This window comes from Echinops telfairi, unplaced genomic scaffold, assembly GCF_000313985.2.
Source record: "Echinops telfairi isolate 266 unplaced genomic scaffold, ASM31398v2 ScPeMD7_18;HRSCAF=68, whole genome shotgun sequence".
Classification (NCBI taxonomy): domain Eukaryota; kingdom Metazoa; phylum Chordata; class Mammalia; order Afrosoricida; family Tenrecidae; genus Echinops; species Echinops telfairi.
The window spans coordinates 34,982,434-35,000,293 of NW_022103915.1; the positions used below are offsets into that span (position 1 = coordinate 34,982,434).

Genomic DNA, 17,860 nt, shown 5'->3' on the forward strand with positions numbered 1-17,860 from the left:
TCCTCCCTGTTTTCCTACTAGCAGAGATGTAATTGCCTTCTCTGAGACATATATGCCCCCCCTCCAATGTTGCTTGAAATTTCCAGTAAGATTTCATCACTCCTGTACGAGAGTTCTTTTTGGAAAAAATTAATTCTTCTATGGATGGGAATTTGAGCTGTTTCCAGCTTCTTGCTGTTGTGAACTGTGTTGCATTGAAGATGGGAGAGCACACCTCTGTTCCTGTTCTGTCTCTCATTTCTTTAGGGTATATGCTAGCAAAGGTATTGCTGGGTCTAATGGTATTTCTATTGGCAGTTCTTTTAGGTATCATCAAAGTGCCTTCCATACTGTCTGTACATATTTACAAGCCCACCAGCAGTGTACAAGAGTTCCAACCTCTCCACACCCTCTCCAGTATTTGTTGTTCTCTGTTTTTATAAATGGGCAATATTTGTAGGTGTACACTGTTTTCATTTGCATCTCCCTGATGTCTAGGAAACGTAAGCAGTACCTCATGTGTTTGCTAGTCATTTGAGTATCATCCTTTGTGAATTGTCTATTCATGTCCTTTGCCCTCTGTGTTAGACAGGGTTCTCTAGAGAAAGAAAACCAGGATACTTATGATTATATATCTACATATAGATATATACAGCATGAAGGAATATAACAGCTAATTAGTCCACACAGCAGTCAGAGGGCTCAGTTCAACTCACTTCCATGGAGCAATTAATATGCTGGAAGTCCTTCATCTCACGAGGGCTGGGTCCAAGATCAAGGAAGCAGGCAGCTGAGTTCCCTAGGGCAATGCAGACGGTGGGACTATAGGCAGCAAACATCAAGGTGGGTCACCAAGAGTCAGCAGCTCAGGAGCTTACCGAAGCAGGCTGGGATGGGATATCAAACTCAAGCAATGAAAGACAACAGGATCTGACAGCCTCAAGTTCAAGCGATGAATACACCAGCAGCTTGGTGAAGCAGGTCCTCGAAGGAACCTCAAGCTTTAGCTACACAATCCACGGGTTGGCTGTCCAACAGGTAGTGTAACTCACAAGTTGAAGCAGAGAACTAGCTAAAGCAGCCACATGCTGGTCCAATCACCAGAGAGCAAGAGAGAGGGGTGGGTCTTGCCGAGCCATGTATCTCTTTACCCTCCCATCAAACTGTGACCTATTAATCCCACATGTTCCTATTGGCCAGGTTGGCACAATAAACCTATCACACCCACCTTTTAATTAGGTTTTCTCTTATTAAAGTGTTGTAGAATTCTGTTGACTTTTGTAATTAGTCCTTTGTCCATTATGTCATTGCTAATGATTTTTTCGCCCAATCAGTGGGCTCTTTTGATGTTCCTGTTTCATTTTTAATAGGTCCCAGTCATCTATTTTGTCTTCCACTGTGTGTACTTCCTTTATTATATCTGGTAGCCCATGCATGTCCTGCAATAGGCCCTTAAGTTTGTCTCAATGATCTCATTGATGATTCTGATAGCTCTGGGGTTTACATTTAGGTCTCTGATCCATCTTGAATTCATTTTTTGTGCATGGATCCTTTTTCATTCTTCTGAAAATGGACATCCAATTTTTCCAGGATCATTTGTTGAAGAGGGGTCCCCTTCTTCATTTAATGTTTTTCAGTTCTTTGTTGAAATCAGTTATCTGTAGATGAATGCTTTCATTTCTGGGGTTTCTGTCCTGTTCTGTTGGTCTGTGTATCTATCATTATGCCAGTCTGTTTTGACTACGATGGTTGTGTAATAGGTCTTGAGGGTTGGTACTGCAAGCCTCCTACGGTTTTCTTCTTTTTGAAAAGTTCTTTGCTTAGACCTGGGTCTCTTCCCTCTCCATATGAAGTTGGTAATTCGTTTTTCTATTTCTTAAAAGAATGATGTTGGGATTTGGATTAAGATTGTGTTGTATTTGTAGACTGCTTTAGTAAATATTGACATTTTCCCAATATTAAGCCATCCTTTCCCTGAACATGGCATAGTCTTCCATTTGTGTGGGTGTCTTTTGGTTTATTGTAGTAATGTTCTGTAGCTTTCTTTTACAGGTCTTTTGTTTTTTTGGTTTGGTTTATTCATAGGCATTTCTTCTTATGTGTGGCTATTTTAAATTGTATTGTTTTCTTGATGTCTTTTGTGGAGCTATCTTCACTGATATACAGGAATCCTAATATTTTCTGGTTATTAATCTTGTATCCTGCTAGCTTAACAAATCCATCAATTGTTTCCAACACTCTTTTTGTAGAGTCCTTGGGGTTCTCTATATAAAAATCACATTGTCTGCAAATAGTGAGAGCTTCACTTCTTTACCCAATTGTAATCCCTTGATTTCTTTTTATTGCCTGATGGTTCTGGCTAAGACTTTCAGTATCATGTTGAATAAAATTGGTGATTTAAAAAAAAGTGGTGATAAAGGGAAGCCTTGACTAGTTCCCATTTGCAGGGGAAATGTTTTCAGTTTTCCCCCCTTGAGTGTAATATTGGCCATTGGTTTTTCATATGTGGCTTTTATTATGTTGAGGAGTTTTCCTTCTATTCCTATTTTATTGAGTGTTTTTATTAGGAATCAGTGTTGGATATTGCCAAATGCTTTTTATGCATCCATTGATATGATGCATATTCTTATTCTTTACCTTGTTTATATGGTTATATGATGGATTATGTTGATGTTGAAGCATCCTTGCTTACCTAGTATGAATTCCACTTGGTCATAATGAATGTTTTCCATATGCTATTGGATTCTATTGACTATGATATTGGGGGGAAATTTTTGCATCACTGTTCATGAGGACTATTGGTCTAAGTTTTCTGTCTTTGTGGGATCTTTGCTTGTTTTTGGAATCAGGGTTATGCTGGCTTTATTGAATGAGTTCAGGAGTTTGCTGTCCTTTTCTATATTCTGGACTACTTATTATAGAATTAGTGACAGCTCTTCCTTATATATTTGGCAGAATTGTAGAGTTCCCCAGTGAAGCCAGCAGGTCTGGGCTTTTCTTGGTCTGACATTTCTTGATGACCTCTATTTCTATTTTTGTCGTGAGTCTGTTTCAGTTTTCTATACCCATCTGCATAAATTTGGGTAGATGGTGTATATCTAGATATTTGCCGATTCCTTCTGGGCTATCACACTTGTTGGAGTAGTCTCTCACAGTACTGTTTATTTTCCTTTTACTTCATTTGGATCTATTATGATGTCACCTTTTTCATTTCCAATTCTAGACATTTTCATCTTCTCTTTGTTTCCTTTGTTAAGTTTGCTGGCAGTTTGCCGATTTTGCTAATCCTTTCAAAAACCAACTTCTTGTTTTGTTTATTTTCCCCATTATTTTATGTTTTCTAGTTCATTTATTTCTTCTCTAATCTTTTTAATTTTTTTCTGTTGTTGGAAGGTTTGTGTTGTCCTTGTTCTAGTTGTTGGATGTGCTGTATTAAGGTGTTCATTTTGAATTTCTTTTCTTTTTGAATGTTGATTGCTATAAGTTGCCCTCTAATAACTGCTTTTGTTGTGTCCCAAGGATTCTGCTATGATGTGTTTTTATTATTTGTTTTGAGGACATTCTTAATTTCATCCCTTATTTGAACTATTATCCAGTTGTTTAAAAATAGTGTGTAGTTCATTCTCCACGTGTTTGTCCTTATCTAACTGTTCTTTCCATTGGTCATTTCCGGTTTCATCGTATTATGATCTGAGAAAATGGATTGTAGATTCCCAATGTTTTTGAATTTGTTGGTGCTTGTTTTGTGGTCTAAGATGTGATCTCTTCTAGAGTATGTGCCGTGTGTACTGAATAAGAATGTATATTGTGTTGCTGTTGGGTGGAGTGTTTTGTATATGTCTAGGAGGTCAAGCTGGTTGTGCTGTTCAGCATTTCTGTTGCTTTTATTGTGTTCCTTTCATCACGATCTGTTCCTCCTTGAGAATAACAAGGTGAAGTCTCCTACTATTGTTGTTGAGTGTTTATGTTTTCAACTCGGTGAGAATTTTATTGCTGTCTTTTGAGAGTCTTTCATTGGGTGTGTAAACGTACATTAAGGTTATCGCCTCTAGATGTATTGTTTCTTTAATCATTATGTAGTGGCTATTCTTATCTCTCCTATGTCATTCACCTTGAAGTCTACTTTAAGCCAAACTTTTAAAAAAGTTTGGTGATGTCTTTGTTCCTCCTTAATTTCTGTGTTGTTTTGAGTGCTGCTTTCATCATATTGGTTTCTGAGTGGTGTTGTCCTCTCTGATGATCTCAGGTTTGTCTGCTGTTGTTGTTGTTGATTATCTGTCCATAGTGATCTGGTTACTATTTTTCGTAATGCTGGTCTTATTTTTGCGATTTCCTTTAATTGTTCTTTGTCCAGAAATATCTTTATTTTTCCTTGTGTTTGAGGAATAGTTTTGTTGGATAGACAATTCTTGGCTAGAATTTTTCCCCACAGTCTTATATATGCCATCCCGTTGTCTTCTTGCCTTCATCGTTTCTGTTGAGAAATCTGAGCTTATCCTTATTCTTTTTCCTTTGTAGGTGATTGTCCTTTTTCTCTAGTTGCCCTCCCAATTATTTTTTCCTTGAAATTGTGTATCTTGATCGTAATATTTCATGATGTTTTCTTTTGGGATCTGAGTTAGTTAATTGTGCCAGCCTGGCCGATAATCACATGTGGGGCTAATTGAAAGGTGGAGGGATAAATGGGTGGTGAAGCCTCGCCTTTCTAGTTCTCGGGTCTCTTGTTTTGTGATGGTTGCACCGGGTGCAGCTGCCTTAGCAGTTCCCTGCTTCAGCTTGCAAGATTGACTTCCTACAAGACATCCCCAAGGAGAAGCCGCATGGATCTATCCCGATGCAGCCCTGGGTGCTGGAGCAGCCGTGTGGAGACCCCTGCTAGTGCTGAGATGCTTGTTCGTTCACTGACTCAGCTTTCCTCCTGCAGTCGGCATCATTGCCTCTGTTTTGTGAGGTGGAGGACTTTGTGGACTGGTGTTGGGTTAATGGGTTAATGTTGGACTTGTGGGCTTGGGCAGCATTGGGTTGGGATGTTTTCGTGATGCACATTTTCTTTACATAAAACTCTTTCTTATACATGAGTTGCTGTGGATTTGTTTCTCCAAAGTACCCAGACTAATACAAGTAGTGTATGAGTACTGGGTCGTGTAGGGGTGATTGACTTTGTTTAGTGATGTGGTAGAAGTCTAATAGGTGCTGTAAAATATACGGTGGCGAAATGGAGGTAAAAGAGAGAGAAGTAGGTAAGTGAGAGATGTAGGCATAGAGAAGAGCAAGAATACAATGCAAGTAATAATAGTAATAAGTGTCTGTAACTGCTGACAAATTTGTATAAATAATATGGAAATGCACAGTAAGAGGGCTAATCAGAATTAATAAGTTCTACTGCAATATATTTCATGAAAAAAAATAAATACCAGGAAGAGATAATGGGTGGAATTGCAGGGAGATGAGGGAAAGAGACAAAAAAATCTGGGTGTGGCTACTAATTTATGTGGCTATGGCAATGTGAAAGTGGGTGTGTTAGTGCACTCAGAATGGGGGGAAAAGGGAGAGGAAAAAACCAGCCTTTGTTTGGGTGGGTATGTTAGGATCTAAAGAACTGCCTGTTATTTCCTGGGAGGAATGGATATTCTCAAGTGGGTGGAGCTGCTCCTGCAGAAGGCACAGGAAGAGAAAATGAACGAGATCTCCAAACATATTTTGAGAGTATTGTCATAGAACAGAAGTATACAAACTAAAGAAATAATATAAAGTAGAAGCTAAACCCACCGTGTGTATAGGAAGTCTACTCTTTGATTTTGTTATTTTGTGAACATATGTGTTGTGTAGGGGAGGTGGGACTAGTGGGTGCAGGGGGGCGCCAGAGACCAAAACCAGAAAGAAAGAGGAAGGGAGAAGGGAAAAATAAAAGCTAAAAGTTAAGTGTAGGTACTGAGTATGTCTGCACCAAGCTGCCAACTCAGAGCAATCTCTAAGAGGTAGCAAAGGGGTTGAGACCTACAGGTTGAGAACCACTGCTCTGATCAATGGTAAAGGGGGAGTCTCTCAGCAGGCAATGCTGCTCTCCTACTTTAAGAAAATTGGTCTACTTAGCTTTACGATTTGATTCTCACTGCCAGGAAGTGTAGGATATCCCTCCTAGTGGGTTTCTTTCTCTAGGAGTTTCTGAGTAGATCTTCCAATGCCTGTTATTCAGCAGATGTCTTTTCGCATCCTCAGTGTTTATCCTTATAGCTGTGGTTTCATACAATATTTGCCCTTTTTTGATCAACCAACTTCCTTCAGCATAATGGTTTCTAGGTCCATCAATATCACGAGGTGTTTCATAGTTTCATCATGGTTTTTGTAGGAATATGTTGTATTCCTTTGTGTGTATATACCAGCTTCCTTATCTACTCTTGTACTGAAGAGCACTTGCGCTGTTTCCAGCTCCTTACTATTGTGAACTGTGCTGTGATGAACATGTGTTTCTCACTTCTTTGGAGTCTATACCCAACAGATATTTCTGGGTTGTATGTATTCTCAACATTTTGAGGAAGCACCTTATTGTTTCCCACGGTGGTTGTACCATTTTATAGTCCCAGTATGTGTTGTTTTCTTTCTTTTTTATTAATCTACTGTTAATGCAGGGGTGAATTGATATCTTACTGATGCTTTGATTTGCATCTCTCAAATAGTCGATGATTGTGGATATTTCTTCATATGTTTGTTAACTGTCTGAATGTCTTCTTTGGTGACGTATATGTTTTTGTCTTCTGCCAAATTCTTCATTGGATTATTTGTATTTTTCTTGGCAAGGTGCTGAAGTTTTTTTTACATTTTAGAGGGTAGTCCCTCATTCACTATTTCACTCCTAAAATCAAATGTCCCAGTGTGTGGGTTCCCGTCTTACTCTTTTGGTGAAATCTTTGGATTTCACATAAACACGACATCAGATATTTATCAATATTTTTTTCTCTTCTAAAATTACACTAAAGCAGTAGTTCTCAACCTGTGGGTTGCAATCCCTTTGGGGGTCAAACGAGTCTTTCATAGGGGTTGCTTAACACTATCAGAAAACACATATTTCCGATGGTCTTCAGAACCAAGACATCACTTCTCTATCTGTCTCTAGGTGGGTCCGCCCACATGCAGATACACCTCATATGAGTACCCAGTATGATGACATCATCGCACCAACCCCATACAAATACAGGTGTATGTGACAGGGTTGGCGCCATAATGTACTTATGCGGACCAGTCACACATGTAGAGAGCAGCTACTGTGTAGAGAGCAGCTACTCTGTTAAAAAGCAGCTACTGTGTTGAAAGAAGCAGTATTGGAGGTAAAACAACACCTCATGAATTATAATTACTAGGTAAATGTAAAATCATGTACTGTGAAATCAACTACTGCTATATATATATATATATATAATCATGGGAATATAATCTGGATGGTGATCAGTCGTTTATATTCAGCTATGGTTGCTGTGACTACTGTCCCCTTGTGATAGTAACAGATATGTACAAAACAACAACACAGAGAATGGCAAATCATAGGAAATTTTAATGAACTGTATTGCTTGAACTATGCCGTGTATCATCTTTTGTATTATTAAGCTATTGTTATATATTATTTTCATTAGCAAACCATCCATGATACTGGATTGTGTAGAGAAGAATGTTAAAAGAAAATACAGGGAGGATTCTTTTACAGTATGGTCTTACCTAAATAATGACTGCAGGAATTGAGAAATCGCAATGTGTTATTTGTTGTGAAGTTCTATCAGCCGAATCTATGAAGCCAAACAAACTAAAATGCCATTTTGATAGCAAGCAAATGAGTTTTGTCATCAAGATGCCAGCTATTTTAGAAGCAGAGCTGATGGACTCAAGAAAGCCAGTCTTGATACTGGTGGCAAGTCCCACAAACAAAATGTGGCAGCCATTGAAGCTTCATATTTGGTGGCATCAGAATCGCCAGAGCTATGAATCTCACACCATTGCTGAGGATTTACTATTGCCAGCGGCCAAAGCCATTGTTCGAGTTATGATCGGACACAAATTTGTTACAAAATTGAGTGCAATTTCATTATCTAACAACACTGTCCACAGAACAGATGACATGTCTGCTGATATGCTTGATCAGGTAATCCAGGTAATTAAATATGCTCCACTTCCAATATTTAGCATCCAGCTTGATGAATCTACAGATGTTGCAAACTGTTCACAGTTACTGGTTTACGTGAGGTTTATTAATGATGGCGACTTTAAAGATGAGTTTCTATTATGAAAACCTCTTGAAACAACTACTACATGTGATGTATTTGACACTGTTGGTTCATTTCTGAAAGAGCATAAGATCTCTTGGGAAAAGGTTTGTGGTGTTTGCACAGATGGTGGTCCAGCTATGCTAGGATGTCAATCTGAATTTCCACGTTTGGTACTGAATAAGTCACCCAAAGTCATTGGAACTCACTGTATGATTCATTGGCAAATATTAGCAATGAACACGCTGCCACAAGAGTTACAAGAAGTAATGAGAAGAGTCATAAGTTCTGTCAACTTTGTAAAGGCGTGCACTTTGAACAGTCGACTGTTTACGCAACTGTGCAACGAGTTGGATGCGCCAAATAATGCTCTGCTGTTTCACACTGAAGTGAGATGGTTGGTTGTCGAGAGGAAAAGTTTTAAAATATGTTTTTGAGCTTCGTGAAGAACTCAAAACGTTTTTTAATCAGAAAGTAAGACCACAGTTCAAAGCACTTTTCAGGGATAAAAGTGAATTGCAGAAAATAGCTTACTTGGTTGACATTTTTGCCATCTTGAATCAGTTAAATTTATCATTGCCAGGACCAAATGCAACATGCCTCGATTTGCCTGGAAAAATAAAAAGATCCAATCATTCCAAATGAAACTTCAGCTTTGGCCAAAAAAAAAAAAAAAAAAATGGAGGAAAATAAAATTGACATGTTGCCTACCTTATCTGCTTTCTTTGAGGAGCATGACATTGAACCAGACAAAAGGATTACGACGATAATTTCTGTGAAAGAACACTTACACATGCTTGCAGACGAAATTTCTTTCTTTTTTTTTTAAATCATTAAAAAAATGACTAGGGGCTCATACAACTCTTATCACAATCCATGCATACATCAATTGTGTAAAACACATTTGTACATTCATTGCCCTCATCATTCTCAAAAAATTTCCTCTCCACTTAAGCCCCCGGCATTAGGTTCTCATTTTCCCCCTCCCTCCCCGCTCCCCCCTCCCTCATGAGCCCTTGATAATTTATAAATTATTATTTTGGCAGACAAAATTTCATTGTACTTTCCAAATCTACCTGACACCCCATTTGCAGTTGCCAAAAGTGCATTCACAGTCAAAGTTGAAGATGTTCCTGGGACAGCACAAGAGGAGTTCATTGAACTTTTAACAGCAATACAGCAAGAACTGATTTTTCTATAATGCCAGTTATAAAATTCTGGTACAAGTGTTTGCAGTCATATCCTGTTCTGTCTGAGACTGTGTTGCACCTTCTTCCATTTCCAACAACATATCTTTGTGATACAGGGTTTTCCAGCTTGTTGGTTATCAAGTCTAAATACAGAAGTAGACTTGTTGTGGAAGATGATCTTCATTGTGCTCTTGCAAACACTGCCCGGATTTTTTCTGATCTGATGAGAAAGAAGCTATCTCAACCTTCACACTGACGTTGACTTTTTACGCATACTGTCGCAAAATGTAGCAATGTAGTTTACTGTTGTTATATTAAGACTGTTACCCATGCGACACCATGCTTCAAGACAAAATTTCATTTATTTGTAATTAGAAATAAATATTTCACAATATATAATTATATGTTGTTTTGTGATTAATCACTACGCTTTATTTATGTTCAATTTGTAACAGTGAAGATACATCCTGCATATCATATATTTACATTATGATTCATAACAGTAGGAAAATTACAGTTAAGAAGTGGCAACAAAAATAATTTTATGGTTGGGGGTCCCCACAACACAGGAACTGTCTTAAAGGGTCGCGGCATTAGGAAGGTTGAGAACCACTGCACTAAAGTATAAATGTACTTTAAGTACCATTAGTCTATAATTCAAAAATAATCCAAAACACTTCATCACTCTTCTAATTTTAAAAAATATTTTACTGTATACAATTTGTATTAGATGAAATACTATCAGAATGCTCCTTAGATGAAAAGATTATGAGATTTTGTTTCATATACTTTGGACACGTGATAAAAAAGGACCAGTCCCTGGACATTATGCTTGTTAAAGGAGAAGGGCAGTGAAAAAGAGGAAGACTCTCGGTTTGATGGATCGACACCATGCCTACAACAATGGGCTCAAGTAAAGGATCAGTCGTGAGGATGGTGCAGGACCAGGCATGTTTCATCCTATTGTACACAGGGTTGCTGTGAGTGAGAACTGGCTCAAGGGCACTAACAACAACAACAACCCACTACAATCAGGTTGATTCTGACTCATAGAGACTATGTTGGACAGAGTTGAATGGCTTCCATATAGGTCTGAGACTAAATCTTTATAGACGCAAATACCGTCATCTTTGTCCTACAGAGATGAACTTGGGGTTTAAATGACTGAATTTGTGCTTAGCAGCCCTCTATATAGCCCACTGTTCCACCAGATCTCCATACTATAGTTACAACAAAAATATGAGACAAAACAAAGCACACCTCACTGTCATCAAGTCAATTCCCACTCATAGTGACCCTACAGGACATGGCAGAACTGCCCCTGTGGATTTCCAAGACTGGAACTCTTCACAGAAGCAGAAAGCCTTGTCTTTCTCCAGTAGAGTGGTTGGTAGCTTTGACTTGCTAATTTTGTGGTTAGCAGCCCACCATACAAGCTTTATGTCACCAGGGCTCCTGTATACGAGGCATTATTTTTCCATGGCTGTTGAGTTAATTCTAACTCATGGCAACCCGTGTATGTCACAATTGAACTTCACTCCGCAGAGTTCCCAATGGCTGATATTTTGGGGAAGTTAACTTCCAGGATTGTTTTTTAAAGATGTTTCTGGATAGAATGACTAACCTGTAGGGAAGCAGCCTAGTGTATTAATTTTATCCCTGAACTAGGCATTACAGAGGTTAGTAAAATAAGTTAAGGTCCCTGGGTGGCATAAACAATTTATATTCTCTTATGAACCAAAAGGTTTGACATTGGAGTCCATGTATTTGTGGCATGATAGAAAGTCCCAGTGATCAAGTTCCATAATATTACTTACTGCCATTGAAAAACCTATGTGTGAGAGTTCTAATTTGAAACCTACGGGTTCACTATGAGTTAAAACTGACTTATTACAATGGGAAGAAAAATTAGTAAAAGTTATAAGCCATGGTTAAAATGTTATAAGCAAGGACCTTGCAGACTCACATAAGTATATAATGAGAGGAAGAAAATCTAACATAAATCATAAGACCAATGTGAATTGATATAAGAAATGTTGCAGTTCCTGATGTCTTCCATTTTGACAGTAAGAAATGGCGCTGTCAGTAGTTATGTCAGGACAATAGATGTTGACCAGAACCATCTCAGAACATTTTTGATTCAGATTCACCCTACTCCTAATTCTCTTCAGTTTTGTTTAAACTTTTAACTATTGACATTTTTATACCACATAAAGAATTGAGATAATCATATAATCAATACCAAAGTATTTCTCATCCAGCTTCAACAGTTATCATAATATGGCTGATATTGTCTCATTTATTCCCTCACTAATTCTCCACTCTAATTTATTGAAAGTAAATATAAGACTTTCCCTTGATTCATCAATCATTTTACCTCACTGGATTCCTTCTCTCTAACACATTCTTACTAAATTCAACCACCATCCTAATTTTTCTTTTTCTTTTCACTTTCAGCACAGCATCTCCAACTGTCCATTTCTGTGAGGGTACAGATCCTTAAAGACCAGCCAGATACACTGAACAGCTCAGAGGGAGGAGCCAACTCACCAGTGCGTTCCACCTGGCCCTCAATTTCTTTGGACAGATGGCTGGATAACGAAAGTGACATAATGGTTATTTGTGAAGCTAGGGTACAGTTGAGAGTTGTTCTGTTACTCTGGCTTGGGGTGTCTCTGCCACTTTCTGATAACTCCCAGGATGGGCCCTACCAACACCTCCACTCCCCAGAAATAGTGATCCCCTTGAAGGTGACTAACAAGGGTAGAGGCACAAAAGTTCTAGGCTGGCTATCCTACATTCTGCACTTTGGGGGACAGAAACACATTGTCCACATGAAAGTCAAGAAGCTCTTGATTTCTAGACACTTCCAAGTGTTCACCTACACTGATTAAAATGCTCTCCGTAAGGATCAGCCCTTTGTCCAGGACGATTGCTACTATCATGGCTATGTAGAGGGGATCTCTGAGTCCTTGGTTGTTTTTAGTGCTTGTTTGGGGGGCTTTCATGGAGTGTTACAAATAAATAATTTTACTTATGAAATCAAACCACTAAGGCACTCTACCACATTTGAGCACCTGCTTTATAAGATAAACAGAAATGATACATACTTTCCACCTATGAGATGTGGCTTAACGGAAGAAAGACTAGCACACCAACTGTTGGACTATCTAGAAACTGAAAACTCAACCTTGAAACAAAATTCTGTTGATGGTTGGGGGACCCATTCATGGTTTCTGGAGCTGGCTGTGGTGGTAGATCATGATTTCTTCATTTACTCTGAAAGAAACTTCTCAAAGGTACAGGAGAATGTAATCCTTGTTGTCAGTATAGTAGATTCTATTTACCAGCAGTTGGGTATTTATGTGATGTTGATGGGGATTGCCATTTGGAATCAAGAAAATGTTTTTCCAATACTAAGCATAGAACAGGTTCTGGAGGATTTCTCTCATTGGAAACAAATCAGTCTTTCCCAGCTTCAGCATGATGCTGCCCATCTTTTTATAAAACACTCATTTAAACACGTGCTTGGTTTAGCGTATGTTGCAGGGATATGTCGTCCTCCCATTGATTGTGGAGTGAATTGTTTCCAAGGAGACCCTTGGTTTCTTTTTGCCCTAACTGTGGCTCATGAATTAGGCCATACTTTAGGCATGAAACATGATGAGGACTTCTGTTTGTGTGAGCAAAGTGGTTGCATCATGAATGCTATCAGGGTGATAGCAAAGAGGTTCACTAATTGCAGCTATGCTCAGTTTAGAAAGACAAGTTTAAATCAGGGATCATGCCTGCAAAATTCTCCAAGTCCAGGGGAATTCTTCTTGATGAAGCGTTGTGGGAACTTTGTGGTTGAAGGAGAAGAGGAGTGTGATTGTGGCTCTGTGCGACAGTGTGAACAAGATCCCTGTTGTCTATCAAACTGCACACTGAGTCCTGGAGCTGCTTGTGCATTTGGGCTTTGTTGCAAAGACTGCAAGTTCATGCCATCAGGGAAACTCTGTCGACAACAGGTCAGTGAATGTGATCTTCCAGAGTGGTGCAATGGGACATCCCATGAGTGTCCAGAAGATGAATATGTGCAGGATGGAATGCCCTGTAGCGGAAGTGCCTACTGCTATCAGAAGAGATGTAATGATCATGACAAACAGTGTAGGGAGATTTTTGGCCAAGGTGCAAAGAGTGCATCTCAGAGTTGTTACAAAGAAATCAACTCTCAGGGGAATCCCTTTGGCCATTGTGGTATAAATGGAACAGCCTACCTGAAATGTAATATCTCTAATATCTTTTGTGGAAGAGTTCATTGTGAAAATGTGAGAGAAATCCCTTCCCTGCATAAACATTCTGCTCTGCAGCATATTCTCATGAGTGGTGCCACTTGCTGGAGTATTGGCTATCATTTAGGGATGGACACACCTGATGTTGGAGAAGTGAAAGATGGCACGATGTGTGGCCCAGGAAAGATCTGTATAGACAAAAATTGTGTCAGTCTGTCTCTTCTGCCACAAGTTTGCCTGCCAGAGACCTGCAACATGAACGGTGTCTGTAACAATAAACATCACTGCCACTGCAGTTATGGGTGGTCCCCACCCTACTGTCAGCACAGAGGCTCTGGGGGAAGCGTTGACAGTGGTCCAGCATCTGCAAATGGAAGAGTTTTCTGGCCACTGATTGTGATTCTTGTTTTGTCTGTTTTGCTTATATTGTTAGCTCTTGGGCTTCATAAGTATGTTTAAAACATTTTTGTTCCATGGGAGGAGTGTAAGACTCACTCTTTAGGTTAAGAAAATATCTCTAATTCAGCACTTTGTCTATTATCCCGTTATAGTCTCATATAAATAGAAAGCATAGGAAATACCTGGCGAGACAGCTTAAGGAAAGTGCGGATCTTCTTTTCTTTCAGTGCCAGAAGCATCGCCATCAGTGAGGGTACTTCCCGCCATGACTTAAAATACTACTCGTTGCTCTTAAGAGGAAATCCAATCAAATAAAATCTCTCTGTCAATCTGTTTGTGTTTCTTGAAGAGAGAATGATCCACGGGAATGGCAGGGGGACAGACATCACAGGACCTAGGAGTAAGAACACTACCTCTCTTGAGAGTCTGCTTTAACATTTAAAAGGAGTGGTGATAATGATGTTTGGGGTTCTTTGGTGATCCAAAGAGAAAAATGAATGGAACTTGACTTCCATACTTACTCTTGACTTTGTTGCGTGAGTGCTCTCTAGTCAAGTGTGTTTGGTTGGGTTCTCCAGAGAAACAAAACCAGTGATGCTGTATGTGTTGTATGTATTGTATGTGGTGTATGTGTTGTATGTGGTGTATGTGTTGTATGTGTTGTACGTGGTGTATGTGTTGTATGTATTGTACGTGTTGTATGTGTTGTGTGTGTTGTATGTTTTGTATGTGGTGTATGTGGTGTATGTGGGAAGAGATGTCTATCAAGAGATGACTTACGCAGAGGTAAAAGTAGGTAAGTCCAGTTCAAGTCAGGGAAGTGTGCGGATGGCTCCTGTGATCAGAAAGTGACACAACAGAAGACTGAGGAACCAGACACCAGACCCAGCTCCAGCAGAAAGCAAAGGAACGAAGAAGGTTCCCTTCTCTTAGGTCGCCCTTTCTTATACAAAAACACTTAACAAGGAGGTGTCATCAGGCTGCAAGACAATTGATAGGTTGAACTCTGCCCCTCCCCTTCCCCAGGAGCTTCTAGTTAACTTAATCTCCAACCATCACAGACAGCCCGCCCCTTGTCAATGTGACACCTGCACAAAGCTCTTTAATCATACATACCCAAGATAATAATAAAACCATATTTGTGCCTAACACGATACAACTAAAATGCCTACAATATCAAAAAGCACTAGCCTTATTTTCCAATTATGTTTTATAAATGAACAAAACAAAAATATTTAGGGCATATGTACAAATGGGAGTCACTCATAACAATTAAAGGTGTCATTTTGGCAGCTGGTCACGTGACCATAGTGGGTATTTAGAACTACCTTCTTCCACTACTCATTCCATATTCCCTTTACGCTCAGTGAATGCCACAGCTGGTCATGATTCTTTGTCTGGTGGGGTGACCCAAACCTTCATTCTTAGAGTCTGGGCTATTATTAGTGATGTCAGAATTAGGGTGCTTTATCATTCATTTTAATAGCAGGATATGATAGTGCTTAGAGGTGACCTAAGGCCCCTGACCCAAGCCATGATATTTAACATGGTCTTTTATGCATGTAAAAATTAGACATTGAATAAAGAAGACTGAATAAGAATTATACGTTTTAATTGTGGTGCTGGTGAAAATATTGAAAGTACCATGAATGGAAAGTACCATAAAAGGACAAATTGATCTGTCTTGGAAGTAGTACAGCTAGAGTGCTCCTTAGAGGCAAGAGTGGGGAAATTGCCTCTTATGTACTTGGGACATGTTGTCAGGAGAGACCAATCCCTGGAGAAGGACATGGTGCTTGGTAAAGTGGAGGGGCGGTGAAAGAGAGGACAACTCTCAATGAGATGGATGACACAGTGGCTGCAACCATGGCTCGGGCACAGGAGCCCTTGTGAGGATGGCGCAGGACTGTTTAGGGTCTGGTTCTGTTGTGCATAAAGTCAATATGGGTTGGAGTGACTCAATGGCACCTAACAGCAACAACAAGGAATCCTGGATTCCAGACTCTCCTGCATTCTTCTTTACTTCCATTATGTAACACCAATCTAATTTCCCCCTTGGCAATCGGGATTAATCACACCACTCAATACAATGACACCCTTCTTTACCTATTGATCCAGAGGCACAAGGAGCCCCAAATGGCCAGTGGGCATTCTTAACTGCCAGTTCAATGAAATCAGAGTTGTGTTTCCAGATGGGAGTATTCCTACCTTTGGAACCAGGACCTACAAACCTGAAGAACATAGGGTCACTGGGACAGCAGCAAAAATGCTGCAAATGGGTCCCTGGGAGTAATAGTGAGCCGTGCCACTCCTATTTCCACTCCTTAGTTCTTGGGCACCGGAATCCTGGCTGTTGGGCACTCTGCACCATATATTGGCTACTAGTTTAGAATATGTACAGGCTTCTGGGGAACGTTGCCCCAACCCCACAAGGTGTTGCTGACCAGCTGGCATGGAGTCATTACATCTTTAGAAGGCCATTCCATCATTCTATTAACCAACTGCTTCAAGATAATGAAGAACATGGTATGACTGGTAGATCCCATGAGCACAGGCCCGTTGTTACACTTCATTTGCTGTGAAGTGAGTTCCCTGATGTGAAGCAATGTTGTGTGTGATACCATGCAGGTGGATAAGACATTCTAGAAGTCCACGATTGGTGGCTTTGTCAGATGCAGTTCATGCAGGGAAGGCAAATATGTATCCTGAGTAAGTGTCTATGACAGAACAAAACGTTGCCTTTTCCATGATGGAGTGTTTGTTTAATAAGTTCCCCTTCAAGGTGCATATAGTACGAGTATTGCCATGGGTGAATGTGGGTAGTGGTGGTGAGTTTCCTGATTGTGTCAGACCAGATTGTCTATCGAAACAAAACCAGTAGCACATATATGTATAAGAAAGAACTTTATATCCAGAAGTAATTTCATACTAAGAAGGCATCCCAGATCTGTCCAGTGCAAGTCCACAGGTCCAATGCTAACCCTTTTTTGACTCACCTAGCTGCAGGCCAATGATGCCAAAAGATGAAGTGAGAAGCAGAGAGATTACAGGCCAGTAGCTACAGAGTCATGTGGATCCAAAATTGGAGGAAACGTGGCAGGGGGTAGACAGCTGTCAGGGTCAGGTGGACCACATGGGGGTGCCCCTAGAGGCAGGCACAGAGTCCCAGGAAGCAGGAAGGCAAAGGAGCAAAGAGAATGGAGAAGTCATCAATGTCTCTCTTATTAAAAGGCTGCACCCCTACGGAGGCCGTCATCAGGCTGTGAACCGACTGACAAGTTGGACTCCAACCCCGGGACTTTCACAGAGGTGGTGGGTTGACATAAAATAGAACTGCCAAACTGGTGAATGGGTTGAATTGAGTTAGGGAATATTTCCCCTGAGTGTCCTGTTTCTCTACCCTGGTGTTCTCAAAACAAGAGAATCAAAACCCAACCAAACACACTGCGTGAAATGGCTCTGATTTTTCTCAGGACTTCAGTCCCATTTTGACTTTTGGCATCATCATGAGGTGTTGGTAAAGAAGAAAAACAAAAGAAAAAATCCTAGCCAATCTTCTTGGCTGCTTTATCCTCCAGATACTCAAGGAGATCAGAGGCTGAGCCAGAGTCACGTGTCAGGGCCACGTGGGTGATCTCAGTGTCTACCACCACTGAATGTACAAATGTGTGGGCCACTGCCACAAACGGGCATTTTCTTACTTTTTGGTTAAATTTGCTAGTGGTTTATTGATTATTAATTTTTACATAGTAACATTTTTATTGGT

The 17,860-nt window shown here is 39.9% G+C and overlaps 1 protein-coding gene across 1 annotated transcript in view; it reads left to right on the forward strand.

Annotated features, from left to right (window-relative positions):
• Positions 1 to 14,393, forward strand: part of ADAM21 (ADAM metallopeptidase domain 21) — a 19,198-nt gene extending 4,805 nt beyond the window's left edge. Inside the window, 1 exon segment of the mRNA XM_013003664.2 lies at positions 11,879 to 14,393. Coding sequence (XP_012859118.1) covers positions 12,034 to 14,154 — 2,121 coding nt within the window. The 5' untranslated portion in view covers positions 11,879 to 12,033 and the 3' untranslated portion in view covers positions 14,155 to 14,393.
• The last annotated feature ends 3,467 nt before the right edge of the window (positions 14,394 to 17,860 follow it).